The 19,767-nt window shown below is 40.2% G+C and overlaps 1 protein-coding gene across 4 annotated transcripts in view; it reads left to right on the forward strand.

The window, feature by feature from the left end:
• Positions 1 to 19,767, forward strand: part of ARID5B (AT-rich interaction domain 5B) — a 116,257-nt gene that overhangs the window by 72,414 nt on the left and 24,076 nt on the right. For 2 of the 4 annotated variants that reach the window (XM_054174686.1, XM_054174685.1), the window contains 3 exons: positions 7,844 to 7,956; positions 13,889 to 14,093; positions 16,418 to 16,470. In XM_054174686.1, coding sequence (XP_054030661.1) covers positions 7,844 to 7,956; positions 13,889 to 14,093; positions 16,418 to 16,470 — 371 coding nt within the window. Of the gene's footprint in view, positions 1 to 6,232; positions 6,341 to 7,843; positions 7,957 to 13,888; positions 14,094 to 16,417; positions 16,471 to 19,767 lie in introns of those variants that run through there. The other 2 variants (XM_054174688.1, XM_054174687.1) reach the window with 2 other exon arrangements.

Genomic DNA, 19,767 nt, shown 5'->3' on the forward strand with positions numbered 1-19,767 from the left:
CATGCTGGAGTTGTACTGAAGAGCATTGTGTTTGCATGGTCCATTTTCCCTTCTGATTACTCATTTGTGTGACTCAGTGTTAGCACTGTGCCAGTCCTTGTGTCTGTGTGAATGTTACTGTCAGCAATCTTGTATTTATTTCACTGAGGAAAATTTTGAATACTAGCAAGGCTAAGAGCAACCCCTGTGGAATTCCACCAGAAATATTTCCATTTGATGGAAATTACCCACTGGTGCCTGCTTTTAGCTCTACCATTTAGCCCATTCTTAATTCATTTCATGTATATTTGAATAAAATTCTGTAGTGCTGTTTTTGAATCCAAGTGTTATCTGGTCTTAAAACAGCTTTCTTACTGAAAGGCAGGTAAGTTAAATGTGTTCAGCTGGTTTCTGTAGCCAAGCCTGTAGTTTTGAAAGTATAAAACAAGATGCTTTGTTTGTTTTTCTTTCCTGTTGTTTTAAGATCTAGTTTCTGTAAAGCTAAGTCAATTGACTGGCTTTAATTATATTCTTTTCCAAGCATATCATCTGGCTTCTTTGCAAATATGGAACAAATATTTACCAAACACCTCTGCCTCTTTTTGAATCGTTAATAACAATCCTGTCATCTGTAGCCAGTAACAGGCCTACACTGGATTTTTTTATTAGTATTATTTCAATTTGCTCTAAGGTCTGCTTAAGTGTCATGTATTTGTCAGGCATAGATTTTTCTCTGGAGTTTTTAGCTTCCCTTTTCAATTTACTGCACTTATAATTTCTAACACATGTATAGCTTTTGTCCAGACAACCCCCCAACCAACGCTTTTTTCCATTTTGGTTGTGTTATGTTTTTTAAACCCAAATTAGTCAGCAGGACGTAAAGAAGCCCAGATGAAGCAAAAATCTTAACTTCCAACCATACTGAAATGAAGAAAACAAGACTCCCAAGCCTCATTCTGAACCTTGTCCACATCTTCCATAGAAATGAAAAACACTTAAAATTTGGCATAAATGGCCAACCTGATCTTTGCAGCGCCTCAGACTTTTCTGTTAAAAGCAATGCTAGTCTGAACTGTAATCCACGAAAACTAGCCACCTTTTTGCTTTTTTTTCAGATTGTCTGGTCAGGAGGGGGGTCAAAACAACAGTCTGCAGCAAGTCATATGTCTCCACATTAATCCACACAAGGAAGTGTCTGTTTTACTTATTTCCAAATGAGGAATGTTTTCTTTAGAGAGGTAGCAAATTGATTTTCCCCACATGGAGCATGGGATATCTCGTTTCCAAAACAAAACTTTCAGAAATGGCTGCACAAGTCCGCTCTTTATCCACGGGGGCTAGAAAGCAGCATGGATCCTTAGTGTTTGCTGCTGTACTCTGGAGTTTGCAGGTCAGGTCTGACATGTTCAGTTATAAGGAAAGGAATAAACAAGGGTTGGCATTTACAAAACATCTAGTAAAAATAGGGTTTAATATTTGAATTGGTTTATGTGCAGCAAGAGATGTGTGTTTGTGGATAAGCTATGTAACGTACAGAGCTCAACAAGAGCTTTAATTGTTGGTAGATGCTAGACTTCCATTGTAGAGAGTTTCCTGAAATTCAGTTGGTGTTAGTTTTTCCTAAACAAAAGTCTGAGTTTTTAAATGTAGTCTGCTCTTTTGCTTTATCTTTCAGCCACTTTGATTTCTGACCATTTGATGCAATACTAGGTTGGTTGCAACTTGCTTCTCTTCACCAGCTCTCCTCAGTGTGCCTGGGCAATAAATGCCCCAGGCCCTCAGACTCTGACCTTGTTTCCAGGAGGCAGAAGCTTTTAAATAAATGTTCAGGGGTGAAAGAAAAATAAACTAAATGTAAGATCCTGAACTTGGGATTCAGAAAAGGGAATGAGGTGAAGGAGAGAAAACAAAGCAATGGAGGCAATGAGGAAATCGAGGAAGCAGCTGGGACTCAAGAACAGTATGTGAGATTAACTAACCTTTGAACAGTTTTTGAGACTTGTTCTTAAATATAGCAATATGCTTCTCTTAACTTTCAGATATTGCAGAATGCCAGAAGCCCCCTTGAGGTGTAAATGTTAAAACCATTAAAACTGTTAACATTTTATTCATTACGTTTTAAAAGGTGCAACCCTTAAGCATGTTTTTCGGCCAAGACCTAACTTTTGCCAGGCTGCTGTAGGGGTGTCCTCATCAACCAGCTATTTGCCATGTGCCAGCAGGCATGGTCAGTGCCTGGATAGTCTTGAGATCAGGGACCACTATTCTCACCTTGACTTTGTTGGCCGGGCACCTCCATATGCCACTCCCAGCTTCTGTTTGGCACCTGATCATGAATAGCTCTGTGACCTGATGCATCCTGCCTTTTACACCTACCTGAGAAGGAAAGTATCCTCATCTGTTGTGTACCTGCTGCTGGTTTTGCAGCTTAAGGCCAAGCATTGTGGTATTGCAGCTTTTGTGTGCGTGTGTGAAAACTGGAAGAGGTAGGAAGGACTGGCACAGTACAAAGGGAAACTTGTGAGGAGATGCTCTGTGAAGTGTCCTAAAAGGGGGAGAGACTGTTGATGCATTTAGCTGATGCACTGCAGCTTGTTTTGTTCAAACCCACTTCTTGTCTAAACTCAGCACCACAATACATTCCTATTTATTAACTTCTTGCACTTTCCAGTGCTCCACCTTAATTCCAATTTCGTGATTACCTCAGTGTGGTACACTCCCACCTCTCATGTTTAGAGCTCACCTGACTGTTTAGGCCCACCCTAATAGTAACCTCAGATCTTCCACTGGCCCTTCTTTGCTGATGGTCCTGGTTAGTTTTGCAGACTTAGCTGGGATATTGTGTTGTCCTATTCTTGTAGTTGACAAAAATGTTGTTGTTCCTTCCTTTCCCTTAATCTGTCTACAGGACAGAAACATGGCCGCAAAAGAATCAGGCAGGCAGAGTCTGCTTGGCAGTGTCAGTCATAAGTGCATTAGCAGTACTGAGCAACTATCCTGGTACACTCCTCAGCGAAATACAACAGTGGCTGTCCTCCCCTTTTATTTTCCTTTTCAGTTTTTTTTCTTACACGTTTGAAATGTTTCTGAGAAACCAGAGTACCAGCAAGCCAAAATCAAAAGTCATATCAGGAAATAGTTATGCAGATCAAAGAGGCCTGGAAAAGGCAAGAACTTTGATCGTGGGCATTACAATGGCTTAGATGTTCTCTAAATTAAGTAATATGGAGCAAGTGAAAAAAAAGGTGCATGTTTTAGGCATGAGTACAGTAATGTTTACTTACTGGTTTGTTGAGCAGCCAACAAGGTCCAAGGTTATTTTGGACTCAGCATGAGTAAGTGATCCAGGTATGACAAATGAGGTAATGCATTCCAGGCTCATTAAAAACTCTTGGCTACACCACTGATTTTGACAACGTTCCAACATGGGTTGACCTCAGCTGTGTGAAGGCCACTATTTTTTTTAACACCCTTCCTATAACAACACAACTTTCACATCAGCCAAAATATGTGTATCTAGAGAACAGTTTTATGGGGTGGGTTGAACTCATTGGACTTCTAATGATAATCAGACTCCTGAAAAAGAGATAATTCTACTGTAAATAACCTGCTGAAGTTAGCTACCCCCAAACCACAGCCATCTTTTGACCGACATGCATCTAGGAGTGGCTGTGTGTACATAGTACATTGCATTCTCAGCGTGGACATGGTTCAAGTAAGGCCAACTTGATTGTTGACAGGTAGATGTTACCTGCACTGATAACCTCTTCATCCTGGGGATGCAGGTAAAGTGACCGACTGCTGGAGGTGCAGTCTTCTTGTAGTGGCCTACACATTCCCCCCATATATAGTGTTTTAATCATGGCTGATCTCAGCAGCTCCCATGGATCTCATTCTTGGGAATTTCTCTTTCCCCTGCATAGAGCGTGCTATCCTCAGGTTTAACTCAGAGTGGGAGTTGTACAAGGTGGTGAGGCTTAGAAATTAATCTTGTTTCCCATGTCTTGCTGAGCAGTGTCCCTGGAAGTTGAGCAGCTGAGGGTGACAGTGGCAGGAGAGCAGTGGCCACAACCTTGTGAATTTTCTGAGTGGGTGGGTGGCATAACTGTCTGCATCTTTGCCTTCTGGCCCTCCCCTGATCACCTGCAATAGCCTTATGCTTGCACAGGCTCATGAGAGTGCTGGAGGGGAAGAAGTAATGTTTGAGTAATGATGCTCTTTCATGGCTTCATGAACAGAGAGAACCTGTAGCTTCACAGAATCATCTAGCTGGTCTGAGTAGAATTAACCCTGAGCTACTCTTTCCTGTGTGGCTCACTGTAATCTCAAGAAGAGACTCTTGAGTCAGCAAAACAGAGGTGTGTGTGGGCTTCCAGTGGATGAACATCCTTCTGTTCCAGAGGTCTGAACTTGAGGTTTGGGCCATTTGTATTGTACAAGATGTACATCTCTGCTGATGCCCTTCCCTGCCACCCTGCCTTGAACAGCAGCAGCTCTGCTCTCCCAGGGCATTGTCACATCCTGATGGCATGGGAATGTTCTGATTTGCATCCCAACCCTCAACCATACAGGGCGCCTGTGTTGTGCTAATACTGATCCTTTGAATCATACTTGAGTATAGTCAAAAAAAGTTCCCAGCAGCCCATCAAGAGTCCCAGTGGAAATTTCAGTAGCTGAGTTTTCCCCTTTCAGATACATCAGGAAGGAAAAAAAGAAAGGGGGGGAACAACCACAAATTGGCAAAAGTAAATGTTGTCAAATGCACAGGGGAAAAAAAGGTATTTACAGTATTTAAACTGGTAATAAGTCATACCTCTCATACTCCCATTTGAGGCACTCAGCTTGAAGAGGTAGCAAAAAAATGAAAACTTTTTTGGTGTTTTTTGGTTAACTTTTATTTCCTTTGCTTATGTTCTCACCTTCTGGGACTGTACAAGTTACCAGGTCTTACTGCCACAAATGCTTTTAGAAAATGAATTTGAAAGCCATGTGCACCAACATGTGAAGAAACTGAATTGTTTCAGATACTCTTTAAGTAGTCCTTCTCCACCAGCAAGCAGAAAAAAAGCATGGGATATTCACTTAGGTGTCTGGTACAAACTGAACAGGCAGTGTCATCAGGAAAACTGACTGGGACTAAGCCACAACATGTCTGTAAAATTTTGTTAAAATAATTAGGAATAACAAATTCAGGAAATTCACAGTGTGCTCATGAATATGTTGTAAATGAAATGAGAAAAGTATGTGACTTGAAAACTATTCCTTTGGTTCCAGTCATATTTCTTAGCTGAAGAGAACAAAATGGATATAGCTGAAATATAAATAATCTTTGAATAAAGCATTTATTTGTAATGATTTAGGGAGAAAATGTTAATGGCTTTGTTTCAGCTGTGACTGGAACTATTTCAAATTATTCTTCTATAGAGTGCATACTGGAGGCAAGGACCTTCTCTTCTGGTATTAATTCCTGTTGCTGCTTTCACGTTTATTGTGCATCTGATCTGGAATGGCTTAAAGTGATTTCAAGTCATGTCAGACCGTGGGGTGTGTGGGACAGTCCTCATGTCTGCTACAGACAGACCTTCCCAGCTGCAGCTCCTGAGCCATGGGAAGAATGCTAATACCCCTTTTCAGAGTGGGTTTGTGCCAGTTCTGCCATGGAAGGCTCCAATTCAAACAGTGTTTATATGCAAGCTCAATATACCTGGAATTCAGGAACAAATGCCTTCTTGCTTTTAAAGCTTTTAGCAAAACATTAGGAGTGCTTTATAGCGTGATACAAAGTACAGAGCAAAAACTCAGGATAACAAGTATGTTTGGAAAACATTAAGCCTTGAACTAGTTTCTTTATTCATTAAAAAGGAAAAAAAAAGGTCATTCACGTGCTGGTGTATTTGATCCTAGCTGAACCACAACTCTCCCTGGCTCTCGGTGGGACCATGTTGGGGGATCCATTCATCCGAAGGTTACTGTCTTACTGCATGTGCCAGGGTGTACTAACCTGAGGGAACATTTCTTTTTAGAAAAAGTAGGCATCAGGAAGAGCTGAAAGGCAGAGGGATGAACAGGGTTTATAAATAAGGCAGGGTGGCGTGGCCGGAGCTGGCAGTCTGGCAGCCGGCACTGGAGCCCTCAGAGCTCATCCCACGCTCCCGCCAAGTCACTCATCTCTGTTTATATGAGTAATGGAGCAGCTGGGGGAGGGGATTTGTAAGCACGGAGCAAATGCTCTTAGTGTTCATTTTGTGTAAGACTGACATCCACACCAAGTCGAGACTTCCAGCAACGTAGTGTGCAGTCACATGCTGTAGCATTCATGAGTACAGATATAAATCAGGCAGATGTTTGTCGACTGGAATGGGTAATAATTTTTTTCTCTCTTTGTTTGATTTTGCATGTTAGCCTCAGATGACAATTTCAGAATTGCTTTCTGCAGTACTTTTCAATAAGCAGAATGTGCTTCACCAGAGATAGATAGAGGGAGATATTTCAGTAGGTAAACATATTTATATAGAGACACATTTGTGGACTTACACATTTGCGCATGTACATATATATAGATTTACTGTGTGCCAGTGCTGGGGAAAGAAAAAGAGTGTGTCTTGGACTTCAGGTTTTAAGCCCATAGCTTGTTCTTTTTCTCTCAGCAGACCAAATATGACACTGTTACTCAAACTATAAAATCAAATTAGCACCCTTTATTGTGTTTGCAAACTAATTAAAATGTAAAATGTCCTGAAACCACTGGCTTACTGTGTGACAAATGTAAGATTAGAAACAATTAGAAGGCACTCAAGAGGTTTGTGGTGTTGAGATTTCTGACATTGTTCTAATCATCCCTTTAAGTAATGAAAATAATGGTTACCTAGAAATTAAAGGTTTAAAGGAAATTATCTTCTTCGGTACAGTCATTAGTTAATGATTGTTTATCATTTTAAATGTTTCCATAGTAGTCAGAGGCTGATTTTTAAATCTGAAAGCAGGCAGGACACATCATAATGAGCAAACATCTGCTTCATCTATTATTTCTGTGTGTGAGCATAATTTATATTGTACTATCACTATTGAAAGATAAGGCTGATATTTTCCTGTGACGATCCATGTCACATTTTACATATGGCTCAGCACAGCCAGGATTTAGTCACCGTGTTATTTCAGAGCTGTTTTATCTTAAGAATTGGGCAAAACTGAAAGTGATTCATATTAATTTGTATGTGTGGTACATAACCCTTATGAAACAATCAATCACTTATTTCAGTACTTGTCAACTTCCAGAACTAGTTGTTATGGGCTTTTTTATCCACTTCAGGACTGGAGGGTAATTTTTTATTTTGTTTTTGATTTTTTTAAAAACAAACTTTTTTTTTTTAGAGGAACTTTGACAAGAATGACAGGATATATAAACATATCTGTAAGGAATTTCAGTATTTCAGAACATTCCCAAAACCAGATGTTTCCCAAAGCTGGAAATAGTAGATAGTGCTCTTACTTGAAAATTAGAAATAATAAATGCAGGAGGCTGATCAATGCAAAGTTACCTATTAATATTCTATTTTGTTCCTTTTTTTCTGTCCCATGGAGAAATGTTTGTGCTTTCTCTCCAAGTCCTTTGGAGACCAGTGTTTGCCTTTATATTAATTAGTTCTCTGAAAGTAGAATAGATTAGCCTTGGGGGATATTCTATAGAAATGCATAGCGTGTCAAGATGTAACTCATGGAGGATGGAATCTCATAATAAGCATTTACTGTAGACAGATGTGTACATTTCTGTGATTGATCATAGTGGAATTATTTATTATGCTTTCAGCTGTTTAAGAATCCAGTATAAGACAATGTGCTTAAATTGTTCTCCATTAATTTTCAGCGCCAAATCTTAAAGGCAGACCACGCAAAAAGAAGCCTTGCCCACAGAGAAGAGATTCATTAAATGGCATTAAGGATTCCAACAATAATTCTGAAAGCAAAGCTGTTGCCAAGGTAAATCACTTAATAATACTCTTTTCACTACACTTTCCTTTTTTAGGTACAGCCCTGCCTTTGTTTCCCAGCGTGCTGTTTCAAATTTAGACTGCAACTTAACTTTCTTGGAGAGATAAATGTAATTTTTTTTCCCCAATAGTTTTATTCCCTTTAAGTCATGCCTGTGTTCAAAGTTACCAGCAACTATAATCCCTTAACAATCTAATGCTATCAGCTTGTTGGTAACTGGTAGTGCTTAAGCTTTCTTGGCATCTAGTGTTAGTTTTCACATTCTGTGACACACAAACATAGTTTGTGACAGTATCTTTGAATTAAAAATAAACCTGGGAGCAGCTCACCCTGTTACAATGTACTTCTAAATATAAGTTTGAAGATAAACAGACTATGAAACTAGAGCCACTTCAGTAATGGTTTCTAAGAAGCCCACACAAATGACATTACCCTGATGTTAAGGTCTCAACTTCTTTTAAATTAGAAGGGGGGAAAAAAATAAATAAAGGCAAATTCAGTATGAAAGCTTAAACAAAATAAAATGTGGGCTGTTTCCTTAATACTTAATACGGAGTTGCATGTTCCAAGGTTTGCTGAATAGTGCATGGTTTTAGTCTTCTGTATATGTTGCAGTGCTTAGCCCATGCTGAAAGTAAAAATTGGATCATTGATTTGGTTTTTTATAGGCTTAATCTTTTATCTATTTCTGGGCATGCATCTTTTCCTTTAAATATTTTTAAATGGAGTTTCTGTCATGTAATTTGCATCCTACTTTCTGTTGTCCTTGTGGTTTAAAATAGAAATGTGGGGTTCTCTTTTAAAACAAACAACTACTTAAAAAAAGCAGAAATGGCTCATTTCAAGATGATTTCATTTGAAACTGTAAGATGTGAAGATGGAAAATTACTTAAAGCAATACTTGTAGATTTTTCTCTGTGGCAGAACTTTGTCATTGTGGTACTTCTAAGCTAAACAGCCAACCAGGTTTGCATAGGCTGAATTTTTAGGCCAACTGAATCTAGTGTTTCGATAAATTAGATGGATGTGTGTCTGAAAAGCGTTTCCATTGTTATGACCATCTCTTTAGGAAATACAGTGAATCTATAGATCCATTTGTGTTGGTATTGTATGCAGCAAATGTTCTGGGAGATTAGGAGGTTAAAGAGGTCAAGTGGAAGTGTTCTGCTCTCGGTTTCTCATAGGAAGGCAAATTAAATTCCTCCACCTCCTCCTCCTCCCTAGGAGTTCAGTTAAAATTGTGCCTTCTGTTGATGACGATAAAAGAAGCTGAAGTTCATGATGAAGCTCTGCCCTTAAGTCACTGTTTCTCTTCTTTTTGTGCCCTGTTGTGCTCAGTTGGAGTCTGTACTATCGTATTAGACAGGCATGGTAACAGGCGATGGAGCCTGGTGTGTTCAGTTGCAGGGTCCTGCCACATACTATAGAGTTTGTCTGAATGTTTTTGTGGGGTTTTCTGTGGTGTGAAAACGTCTCCATTTGCCTTACTTCTCCCTTCCCTAAAGTCATTTTTCATGTTAAAATATTACCAGCAAACTGCAGCGCTGACCATGGCATCAAAGCACCCCAGACTGTAGCATGAGTCATTCTACCTCTTCAGAACCTGATACATACATAATACATAATTAAAAACAGCAGTAACACTTCATGCTAAACTGTTTATCCTCTCTGTTTATGTTTGGGTTTGCCCTGCTAGTCAGATGGGAGGATATTTCAGATGACAAGTAATTCCACCTATTTATCTAGTCACACTATGCTCATCATTGTGCAGATATTAATAGCATTAATTATCTTGGCCAGCTTAATTTCATTACAAATAATAGACATGCTCATGATATAGTGTCCTTGCATGTAGTTACTCTGACTTCACTGTGGATCGTCACATCGTTCTGTGTCTTAGGGCTGTGGATATACCTCACTAAAAGGAGGACAGTGAATCAAAACCAGTCTACCGCAGATGGATTGATTGCACTTTGTACAGACCCTGCCCATGGGTTTCTGGGGAAGGAGGGGAGGTGTATTTGGGAAAGGTAGGGGAATGGAGATGCACCTATGTCTTCTCATTGTTGGGAACAGTTGAATGTTAAGTTGTCATCCTAGGCTCCTTGTTAGGCTCACCATTGATTTTCCTCCTCTATCCATGCTCCATCTTTGTCTAATGCTGACAATGGATCTGCAGAGAGCAGGAGTGAACACTGCTAGTGTAAATGGTACAAATCTACTTGTGTCAGATGCTGAAACAGTTTGGCAGCAGTCCCAATCGTATTCCTGTTCCAGCTAAAATTTCTTTGACCAGAAGTTGTGCTGCTTTTATCCTCAGTTCATGGCACCCACTGTCTGGCACAGTCTTATTTCTTGTGTGGTGTGGTGATGACTTCAAAGGAGATGCAGTGACAGTACAGTTTAGGTCAGGAAATGGCAGAATTGGCATTCTGAAGACTGATTTTTGAGCCTGTCAAGACCAACACAAGCCACGTGGTTGTAATGACCTCTTGAATTTCGTGTTATCAGCTGCCAATTGCTAGAACACTTTTTACCCTCTTGCATCTTGCATGTTTACTTGGAACCATCAGCAGATCATTTTGTATGCTTTTTCTGTTACCTGACACAGAAGAGCGTTTGACTGGGAAGGAACAGCTCTTGAGTAACTTCTGATGTAGGTGGCTTGTTAAAAATACAGCAGTTGCTGGCCAGGCAATGTGGTTCTGGACCTGGAGGTGCTGCCCATGGAAGTAGGTCTTTCATGTACTACTTCTGGATCTTCTTGCTGGTCACTGCATCCTGGGGAAGATGCCAGAGATGTTTCCCCCAGGCTGGGAATGTAAGTCAGAAGAATATGAGGCCATCTCCTGAGGCAGGATGAGCACTCTATGGAAGCCATATATCAAGCTCTTCTATCAAACACTCCTAGGACTCAGAAGACTTTCATACTTCATGTGTTGTCAGTGCTGGGCAGGCTTTTGGGACTTGCAGACTCCAGCATGACCTTCGTCATACCTGCTTCATGTTTCCAAAGAGTGTTCTCATTCAAAGCGTGCAGAAATCCACTGTAAGGCTTTTTAAAGCTGGCTGATCTGACCATTTCAAAGAGCTGAAGGGATTAACTTGTTAAACATGGAAATTGTCCCCCAATGAATCTGCTCATTACATCTCCTAGTGCAAATGCTAAGGTAAATCTCTCACTTCGTTTGTGCAGCAAGATCTGGGAAATGAGTTTAAAAGTTGCCAGGATATGCTTTTCCTGTGACCACAGGTGGCCTGGCATGCTCTCAGACATGCAGGTTTATTCTGACCGCCTCAGCTGTTATCTGATTGCAGCTTCAAAATGCAGGTCTGTAGTGGTCTGTGCTGTGTGTAACCTGTCAGGAGAAGACAAACACATGGTTTCACCCATGATGGGTGTTCACTGGCCATTTGACCATGAATCATAACACCTCTGATGGAGCACACAGTAGGAGGTGGTCAGCTTTCTTAGAGTCCATCTCCATGCACTCCCAGCTTACCCACTCTTCAGTACTAAATTACCTCTCAGGGCCTTAGCCTAACTGAGTGTCATTTTGGAGATATTACTGAGGCTGTAATGAAGGAGCTTGAAGTCCTTCTGTGGGAATGGAACCTTCCTTTTATATCAGTCATTCTGAGCAGTCCAGAAAAGAGAGCAGAGCCAAGCCTAACTCCATATTCAGGACCTTCCTCAAGGTCTTTGTGCTCTAAGAGATTCAAAATTGGAAGAGAAGAGTGGTTTGTGGTGCCTGTTGCAAACAGGGAGGGGGGGGAGCAAATCACTTGAAAGGACTGATTGATGGACTTTACCTAGCAAGTAGGTGAAAAACATGAAAAATGAGTCCTGGGTCCAGTGAATTTGTTCCAAGTTTTAGCTTGCAACAGCTTTGCAGCTCAAAAATCCTAAACTTAATGAAATCATGGGTACATCAGGAGGGTTAACCCAGTCTTTGGTATAGCAGTGAAAATTCTGAGACTGTAATCTAAGATTTGTAGGGGGAAGCTGTTAAATAATTTTTCAAGGAGCCAAACTGAAAAAGTCAAGGGAATATAGCTCTGAACTAAAAAGTGGATAAGGAAATCCAAAGTTCATTTAATAAGGAAAATGTCCCATTAGCTCCACTGAGGGTTGGATGAAAGCCAGGATCTTCACAGAAGTTTAATCAACAGGTATATCTATTACTAAAAGGTAAAGTGTAGTGCCTTGTGCTGTAGGAAGACAGTATCTCATTGAACTGTGCGACCAGGGAATATCAAGCAGTACAGCAGACATACTTCAGCAGCAAGTGATCAAGAAAAATCCCACAGGAAGTCCATTTCACAATCCTTGCTTGTCTTGGAGGAGCCAGCCTGTACCCTGCAGTGTCCAGCAGGAAGATTGTTTAGCATCATGAATGACCTTGGAAAATTGTGGCTGCTTCTCCTGTCTGGTTAGGAGCTAGCATTGTTTTGTCCAGCATCTCTGGAAAAACAGTGGAGGCAGCTAACCTTGAGTCAGTGCTTTCTGCAAAATTAATACCCTGGTGGAGTGTGAAAGAAAAGATTTGCCTGAAACACAGGGTGTCTTTACTGAGGTAAAAGAAGCATATTATAGTCTTTCCAATTATATGTTTGTTGTTTGTTTACAAGCACTTCTGTAATGCTCTTCATAGAACTTAATTCCAAAATGTCAACAAGTACCCAGGAAATACCTGGCTTAGAAGTGAGGAGAATAAAGGTGAGTCAGTGGCTTTCTTGACCAAGAGCCTCTGCCTTCCTGTTCAGTGAGATGCTGTACTCTCCTCTGCTGTCCTCCTCGAGTACCAAATACTGGCTCTTAAGAGGCTCCCTGCTCCTTACAGGAGCACAAATGATGTGTTTTGAACGCATTATGGAGCTGCCAGAAGACTCCTCACAGCACTTAAAAACATTGAGAGGAGAGTGCAAATTCAAAATACCTGTGACTATCTCCACTACCTTGTATTAGAGGACTCCCAGTATTTCACTGGAAATGTACTCATCCTCTCTTGGTCATGAAGAGCTTTTAAAAATCAGCTTGCAAGATTCTTCTCATTTATTTTTATGTATACATAAATTATAAGAATGCTGGAGTTGTAATGAGAAGATTATCTTCAAGAGTACTATAGGATTAATCCAGTCTCGCTGGATAGTTTTCCCCATGTTTGAGTACTGATGGGAAGTGGTTCCAATTTATTGATTTCCTGAATGGCACCTGTCTGCCAGGGAGGCCAGTGGGGGACCTGTAACTCTGGGACTCGTGTGCTTTGGAGCTGCCTGTGTCTACCAGGAAAGGCTCTGGCTACCAGTCTCTTCTGTCTGCTAAACACTGAGGGCTGTGCTTAAGTTTAAGTGGATGCTCAAACCCATTTGACTTAAGTGCAGCAACATCAGAACCTCCATTTGGATAAGCTGAGAGCTCTGCCTGTATAAGCCCTGCCAAAGGTTTGCATCTTTTTTGGTGGGCCAAAGTAGAGAAAAATGTGTCATTTCAGAGCGGACTGGGGAGCATTCCTGGAAGGGACTGAGCACCCTCAGCTCCAAGGGTTGTCTACAGGAGTCGACAGCGCTCAGTGTCAATCTTGGAACAAGGGTTATTATTAGACTTGCTAATGGCAAGTGTATGTGAGAGATGGGAGCTGTCTGTGACATAGAAATGTATAGTCATAAAATACAGATCTGGAGAGCATTACCAATGGGTTATAATGATTTAAAGATGTGGCTATTTAAAAATGTTGTGACTAAGATTCAGAACAAGACATTTAGCTCTATAAATAGCTTCCTTTGTTTCTCCTCAAACACAGATGCATGGTTTGGCCTTCATTTCTTCAACAGTCTATTCTGTTAGGAGAGGATATTTATTCCTTAAGTGAAAATTAAAGGTTACCCAGATTTGATATGACATCTTTTCTTTTCCCAGGTAAAATGTGAGGCTAAGTCAGCTTTGCCTAAACCCAAGAGTAACAACAGCAACTGTAAAAAAGGCTCAAGTGAGGATAAATCAAAGATTGCCGTAGGTGAAGAATGCCGAGCTGATGAGCAGGCTTTCCTTGTGGCTCTTTATAAATACATGAAAGAAAGGAAAACACCAATTGAACGAATACCCTATTTAGGTTTTAAGCAGAGTAAGTATCCTTTTTCTCACTTTCTTGCTGACATTTTAGAGTGGTTTTGGCTTCTCTGGAGAAAGCCTATTTTAAAGCCTTATGGATGGGGGGACCATGTTTATGTCTACACATTTTCCAGTCCAGGCATTTCACTGTCTTGTGTCTAGATTTGCATCTCCTCCTTCTGGGGTAGTTGCTGCCGGATATTTATAGGTTTAAATCCGCTGATTATGACTAGAAATAGGCATGTTGAAAACTCTCTAGTTGTCTGTTTTGTAAATCTGCAGCGTCTGTAATGCCTTTCTTCTGAGTTAATAATATGACGTATCTTTATTGTGCCCAGATGTTCTTTATGAAAGGACAAATATTAAAGGAAGACTTTTAAAGGTGGTCAGGAAAGGCACAAAAGAGATCATATTTTTTAAGCCCCAAAATGTGTTTATAGTTAATAAATTATTGACTTTGGAGGATATAAAGCCAGACTGTATCTGTTTAATACAGAATGCAATGTTTAGAATTGCTTTGGCATATACAGTTTGTGGTGCCACAAGCTGTAAAGCAATTGTAGGTGGAAAAGATACAGTTGTAACTAAATTTTATATAAATATTGCAATGCAATGTAGATCTTTCAGTTTCCAACAAAAGCTGTTAATGGTGGTATTTTTCCTCCTTATCTACAGATTGAATGATACTTTATTTCCTTAAAGGGAAAACTCCATGGATTGAAATATTATTTACGCTAATTTATCTCCCAGATTAAAACCATATGTTATTTTGATGAGGAATGTCAGACCTGTATGTTTTACATAACAATTTACATACCTAATAGCAATTGGCACTGATTGCAACAGGCCTCCAGCAGCCATTATAAACTTATATAACTCCAAATGATTACAGTGTTTGTCTGAAAACTGGCTGCTCGAAATGGAAGTAAAATTAATGCACTATGAACAGCTTCATTGCATTATGCATTGATTCAGATTAAATCAAGGCCTAAGCAAAGCTCTTGATAGCTTTGAAGCAGTACAAGGTTCAATGAGGCTTTCAGAACATTTTGTGTTGAAGAGAGGATTTCCCCCTCTACCCCTATTTTATTCTTCACTCCCTCAAGCATGGAGACAGGGTGGGCTTGAAAGACAAGCTGACATGGTTTCTCATAAAATTCCACACTGGGGGTAGGGCCTCCTGCTAACATTTAGCTGCAATATACCAAAAGTTGCCTGACATTGATTATAAATTAGGGGCCTGATCCAGCAAATACTTAAATACCAAATAAAAGTATGCTGAGGAGAGCAGAAACGTTTGCTGGATGGGACTCTGCATGTGTCCAGCACCACTTACGCAAACATTGCCAATATAAATAGGTCAGTGGGAGGAAGCAGTATGTACAGCACAAAAGAGCATCCCCCCACTGAGAGAGGGAGACCCCATCCTCTCAGGTCCACAGCACTACTGCTGAGTTTACCCTGAAGTATTTGTAGTATGTCTGTGAGGAATTACTGTTTGTGGACAGTGCATCCACCTTTTAGAGAGCTAAGTAATCGATTAAAATTAAATAAAATGAAATGATAAACTGGAACAAAGCAGCGGCCCCATGGGACGGTGGGCTGGGATGGAAATCACATGTGAGGAGAGGAATTCTGCAGGAAGTAACAGGCATCTCCCAACATGTCCTTTGAATTGAGTTGCCTCTGTTCCTCCCACCCCACAGCCATGGGCAAGGCACAGCCACTCGTACCATAATTATTATGGTAATTCTTACTTGGGCTCCCTCTGGATTCATTCACCCAGGACCCGTTAGAATGCAGCTTATTGTTTATTGATTATGGAGGCCATTCTCTGAGCTGCAGTAAATATTGGATATTGTTGGTTTAATCAATAGGACCTTCTCTGTGATGAGCCCAGTGTGTGGCTCATGCTTGCCTGCTAATGAAATCAGTATTAAACAAATAATTAAAAGCAACATTCTTCCCAATGAGTAATTTTTATTATCAAAGTTATGGAAACACGCTGCAGTCATTAGACTGTGCCTTTTATCAGCAAAGTCAAATGAGCCCATTATCTTTGTCTCAGTGTATTTTTCCAGTCCTGTTAAGGAATCCAAGTGTGTTTTCTTATGTGTAATTAAAAATCTATATAGTGCAGACTAATATGTACTCTGTAGATTATGTAAATACCTCTTTGAAAAACGTTTCACAGGAGCTTTTTCAGGGGCTGTGAGGTGGTTGTTTTTTTCTCTGCCTTTTTTTTTTTGTTTAGTTACTATTTAGTTTAATTTACATTTCTTTGAAATATGTTGGTTAATGCAATGCTTATCTAAATACTTATTGTCCCTCTAACAGTTAACCTTTGGACTATGTTTCAAGCTGCTCAAAAACTGGGAGGATATGAAACAGTAAGTGTTTAAGTAACTTAAATGAAATAATTGTGCAATCTAACTTTTCCCTGTTCAAAAAAAAAATGTAAAAGCAAACAATAATTTGCTGCATTTTAGGCTAGTTGTACACATTGTGGGTTTATTGGACTGTTTTTGGAAGCAGTCCCAATTAGTTCCAGGTTTGGCAAAATTGTAAACTTGTCGTAAAAACTACAAGTGGAAAACATATGTAACTCTTCCCTGTCAAGGAAATTAGTTAGGTCTGTAATTTTTTCCCATGTTGAGAAAGGGCTATTATTGTACAACAAGCCAAGATTGCATAAAAGAAATTTCACTTGGCAACATCCCTGACATCTGTTCATGTCTAATATGGGAAATGTATTAAAGGCTTTCAGAAGTAATCAGCATTGTCCATTAAGGAATAGTATGTTGCAGTATCTTCTCTTATTCCAAGTGTAAAGGATCTTTATTAGACAAGGGTCAGTACCACATAAACAGGAAGTTATCAAAGTAATTCAGAAAAGTCTCCGACACTTTTTATCAGCTAACTGTATCTGACAAGAGCGGTTTATTTTTAGCTCACAGGAAAATTCGATGGCCATGGATTTTATAGCATGTATTTTGAACCAATAAAATATTAGAGCAACAAACTTAGATTAAAATCTTGAAACGAGAAGAAAGAGCTGTATTAATATGGCACATCGAGATGACATCTGTAATAAAACCCAATTGACATAGGAAGATGTCGTCATTGGAAATATTTTCTTTGCACACAATGATCAGATTAAGTTGTTCAGTTCCTGCCGCAGTTGGATGAAAGAAATTATTTTTGCTTTGTTTACAAAGTAATCTGGGACATATCTGTGCTGTAGAGAAATGACAAGAAAAATGTGCTATCAAGAAACTGAAAGTTGTTTGAACTAAAATACAAGACTCACTGTTTGCCTTCCTTACAGAACAATATGCTTTATTGTAAATCAGCAGCCTGGGTTGATTAGCATGGGTGTGGCTGGGATTTTGTGAAACACGAAATCTAACATTCCTAACAAAAATACATGCTTGGTTTGGCTTTTCTTGTGCTTCTATCTTTCATTAATCAGCACATACCATGCTTATGTACAGGCGTGTGCATAGGTGTGCTCGTGGGTATGTATGAATGAATAGCTACCACAGATAGATAGATCATTACAGCACTTCTGAGCCAGCAGCAATTGCTTTAAGTTTTAAAGTGTGATGAAAATGAGGGCTAAAATCTTGATCTTGATCCAGAGCACAAGGGAAGGCCAGGAGGAGGATTGAAAGGAGAGTGGCATGTTCAGCGTGCTTGGGGAGGCGGGCGATTTTCACGTCACATCTGCTTGAAGAGGCTGAGCAGGGATACCAAAGTGGTGGCTTGCTGGAGAGAACTGAGTTTTCATGCCAGAATGAGAGGGAGAGAGGTGGATTTAGAGATGCTGGAGAAGGTGAACTTCCGTGCCTGAGGCAGAGCAGGAATGAGATTCTGAGTTTGTGAGCACAAGGCCAGTAAGCCAGGTCTACCAACAGTAACAGGATCAAGAGAGGATCAGAGAGGAAGGATTGCATGCATGAGAATGTCATCCACAGTAGAATTAGTTCACTGTCATCTCAAAGCTCTTGTCCTTCTCTCAGTGATCGATGTTCTCCCTGGTTTAGGGGCATTCATCACCTTTGCTGAAAGTGTACGAGCAGTACATTTCATAAAGAAACTAAGCAGGTCAATAAGTGCCAAGGCAAGCATGGCTCACACCCTCTGACATACTTGAGAGCCCAGCCTTGTTTTGAGAGTGACTGGCTGGGCCCGGTCGTGGTTTTATAACATGAGTGGCATCTGTGCTCGCTGTAGAAGAGCTGAAGTTGGGAGGACTGTTGTGATGCAAAGTTGTAAATGTAGTGTGAGGTTTCTTGACCTCATTCTCTCCTGTGAACAGTCTCATCCTCAAGAGGGATCTGCCTTTGCTTTACATTCCATGAATGTTAAACCAATAGCTGTTGTAGTGCTTTGACCTATGCACACCCTGGGTTTTATTATTTTATGGCCAGTTGATGTTCATTGAGTTTGCCAAGTTGCATTTGTCTGTTTATATTTTATCACAGCGAGTATTGCTGAGAGGCTTTCATGCTGAGAGGCAATCATGTGATTGGTGTTTCATTTTTCAGCAAGGCAGTGAATGACTGGGGTGACATGGACCTCAGTATCAGTTCCAGAATCTTAGGCAGGTCTGCTTAGATGTGGAAATTTTGAGTGAGTGCTGTCATTCAAAAAGTCCAAAATCTACTAGTCACGCCCACACGGTGTCAGTAGCTGTTGATGATGAAAAGTCATGTGCAGAGCAAAGGCTTTCTGGTTAATACACCTATCTATATGGACCCTTCCATCTGACTTGAACAAGTCTTTTGGCCATTACAAAAGCTTCATCTTGTTATAAAATTTCACAGACTTCTGCTATATGCATTGAGATAGAAACGTGTCTTGTCTTTTGGAACTGTTGTGAAGAGAAGACTAGTTACAGTACATAATTGGCTTCAGTGTGTGGCAGCCATTTTATGAACAGAAAGCAAACAAAAGATTGGTTAATATCATCACCACTTAAGACTGGTCAGATGACTACTTATTTGCTAGTAAGCGTAGAAACCCTCCTAGTTAAAGGAGTTGCAAACTTTGTGTCCTTGTGTTTGACAGAGTAATGATAGCTGCCCCATTTTCAGTTTCATCCCCTACCCTGTCCACCTTGTCCATGTATAGATACTTCAATGGGGCTTTAAAAATGCCTTTTTGAAACAAGCAGTGCTTGCACACAGTGTTTTCCAGCTTGAGCCCAGATTCACAGAACAGTGCAGGACTTCTGAGTTTATTCTTATCAGTTAAGGATCTAAAAGTGAATCAAAACAGCCAGAGACTGGATTTGAGTTACAAAGAACAACTTTCTTAGCCATCTGTCTGAGTTTCCTTTATTATCATCACATATTAGGGGCTGGAATGGATCCAGTGAGGCTTTGACAGAGAATATTACCTGCAAATACATGATACATGTATGAGATACCTAGTAGTCTCAAGTCATGATTGTGTGTCATATGTCATATTTAAGGGCTCTCCAGTTAAGAGTATTTGTGAGGGTGATTTTTCATCTGTTCATTGTCTGTTTGATTACTAATTCTTAGTTAGTTGTCATCTGTAACTGTGTAATGCCAGAATCCCCTGTACTTCTTACAAACATAGAATCATAGAATTATTAGAGTTGGAAGGGACCTCAAGGATCATCTAGTTCCAGCCCCCCTGCCATGGGCAGGGACTCC

This window comes from Dryobates pubescens, chromosome 30 (assembly GCF_014839835.1).
Source record: "Dryobates pubescens isolate bDryPub1 chromosome 30, bDryPub1.pri, whole genome shotgun sequence".
NCBI lineage: Eukaryota > Metazoa > Chordata > Aves > Piciformes > Picidae > Dryobates > Dryobates pubescens.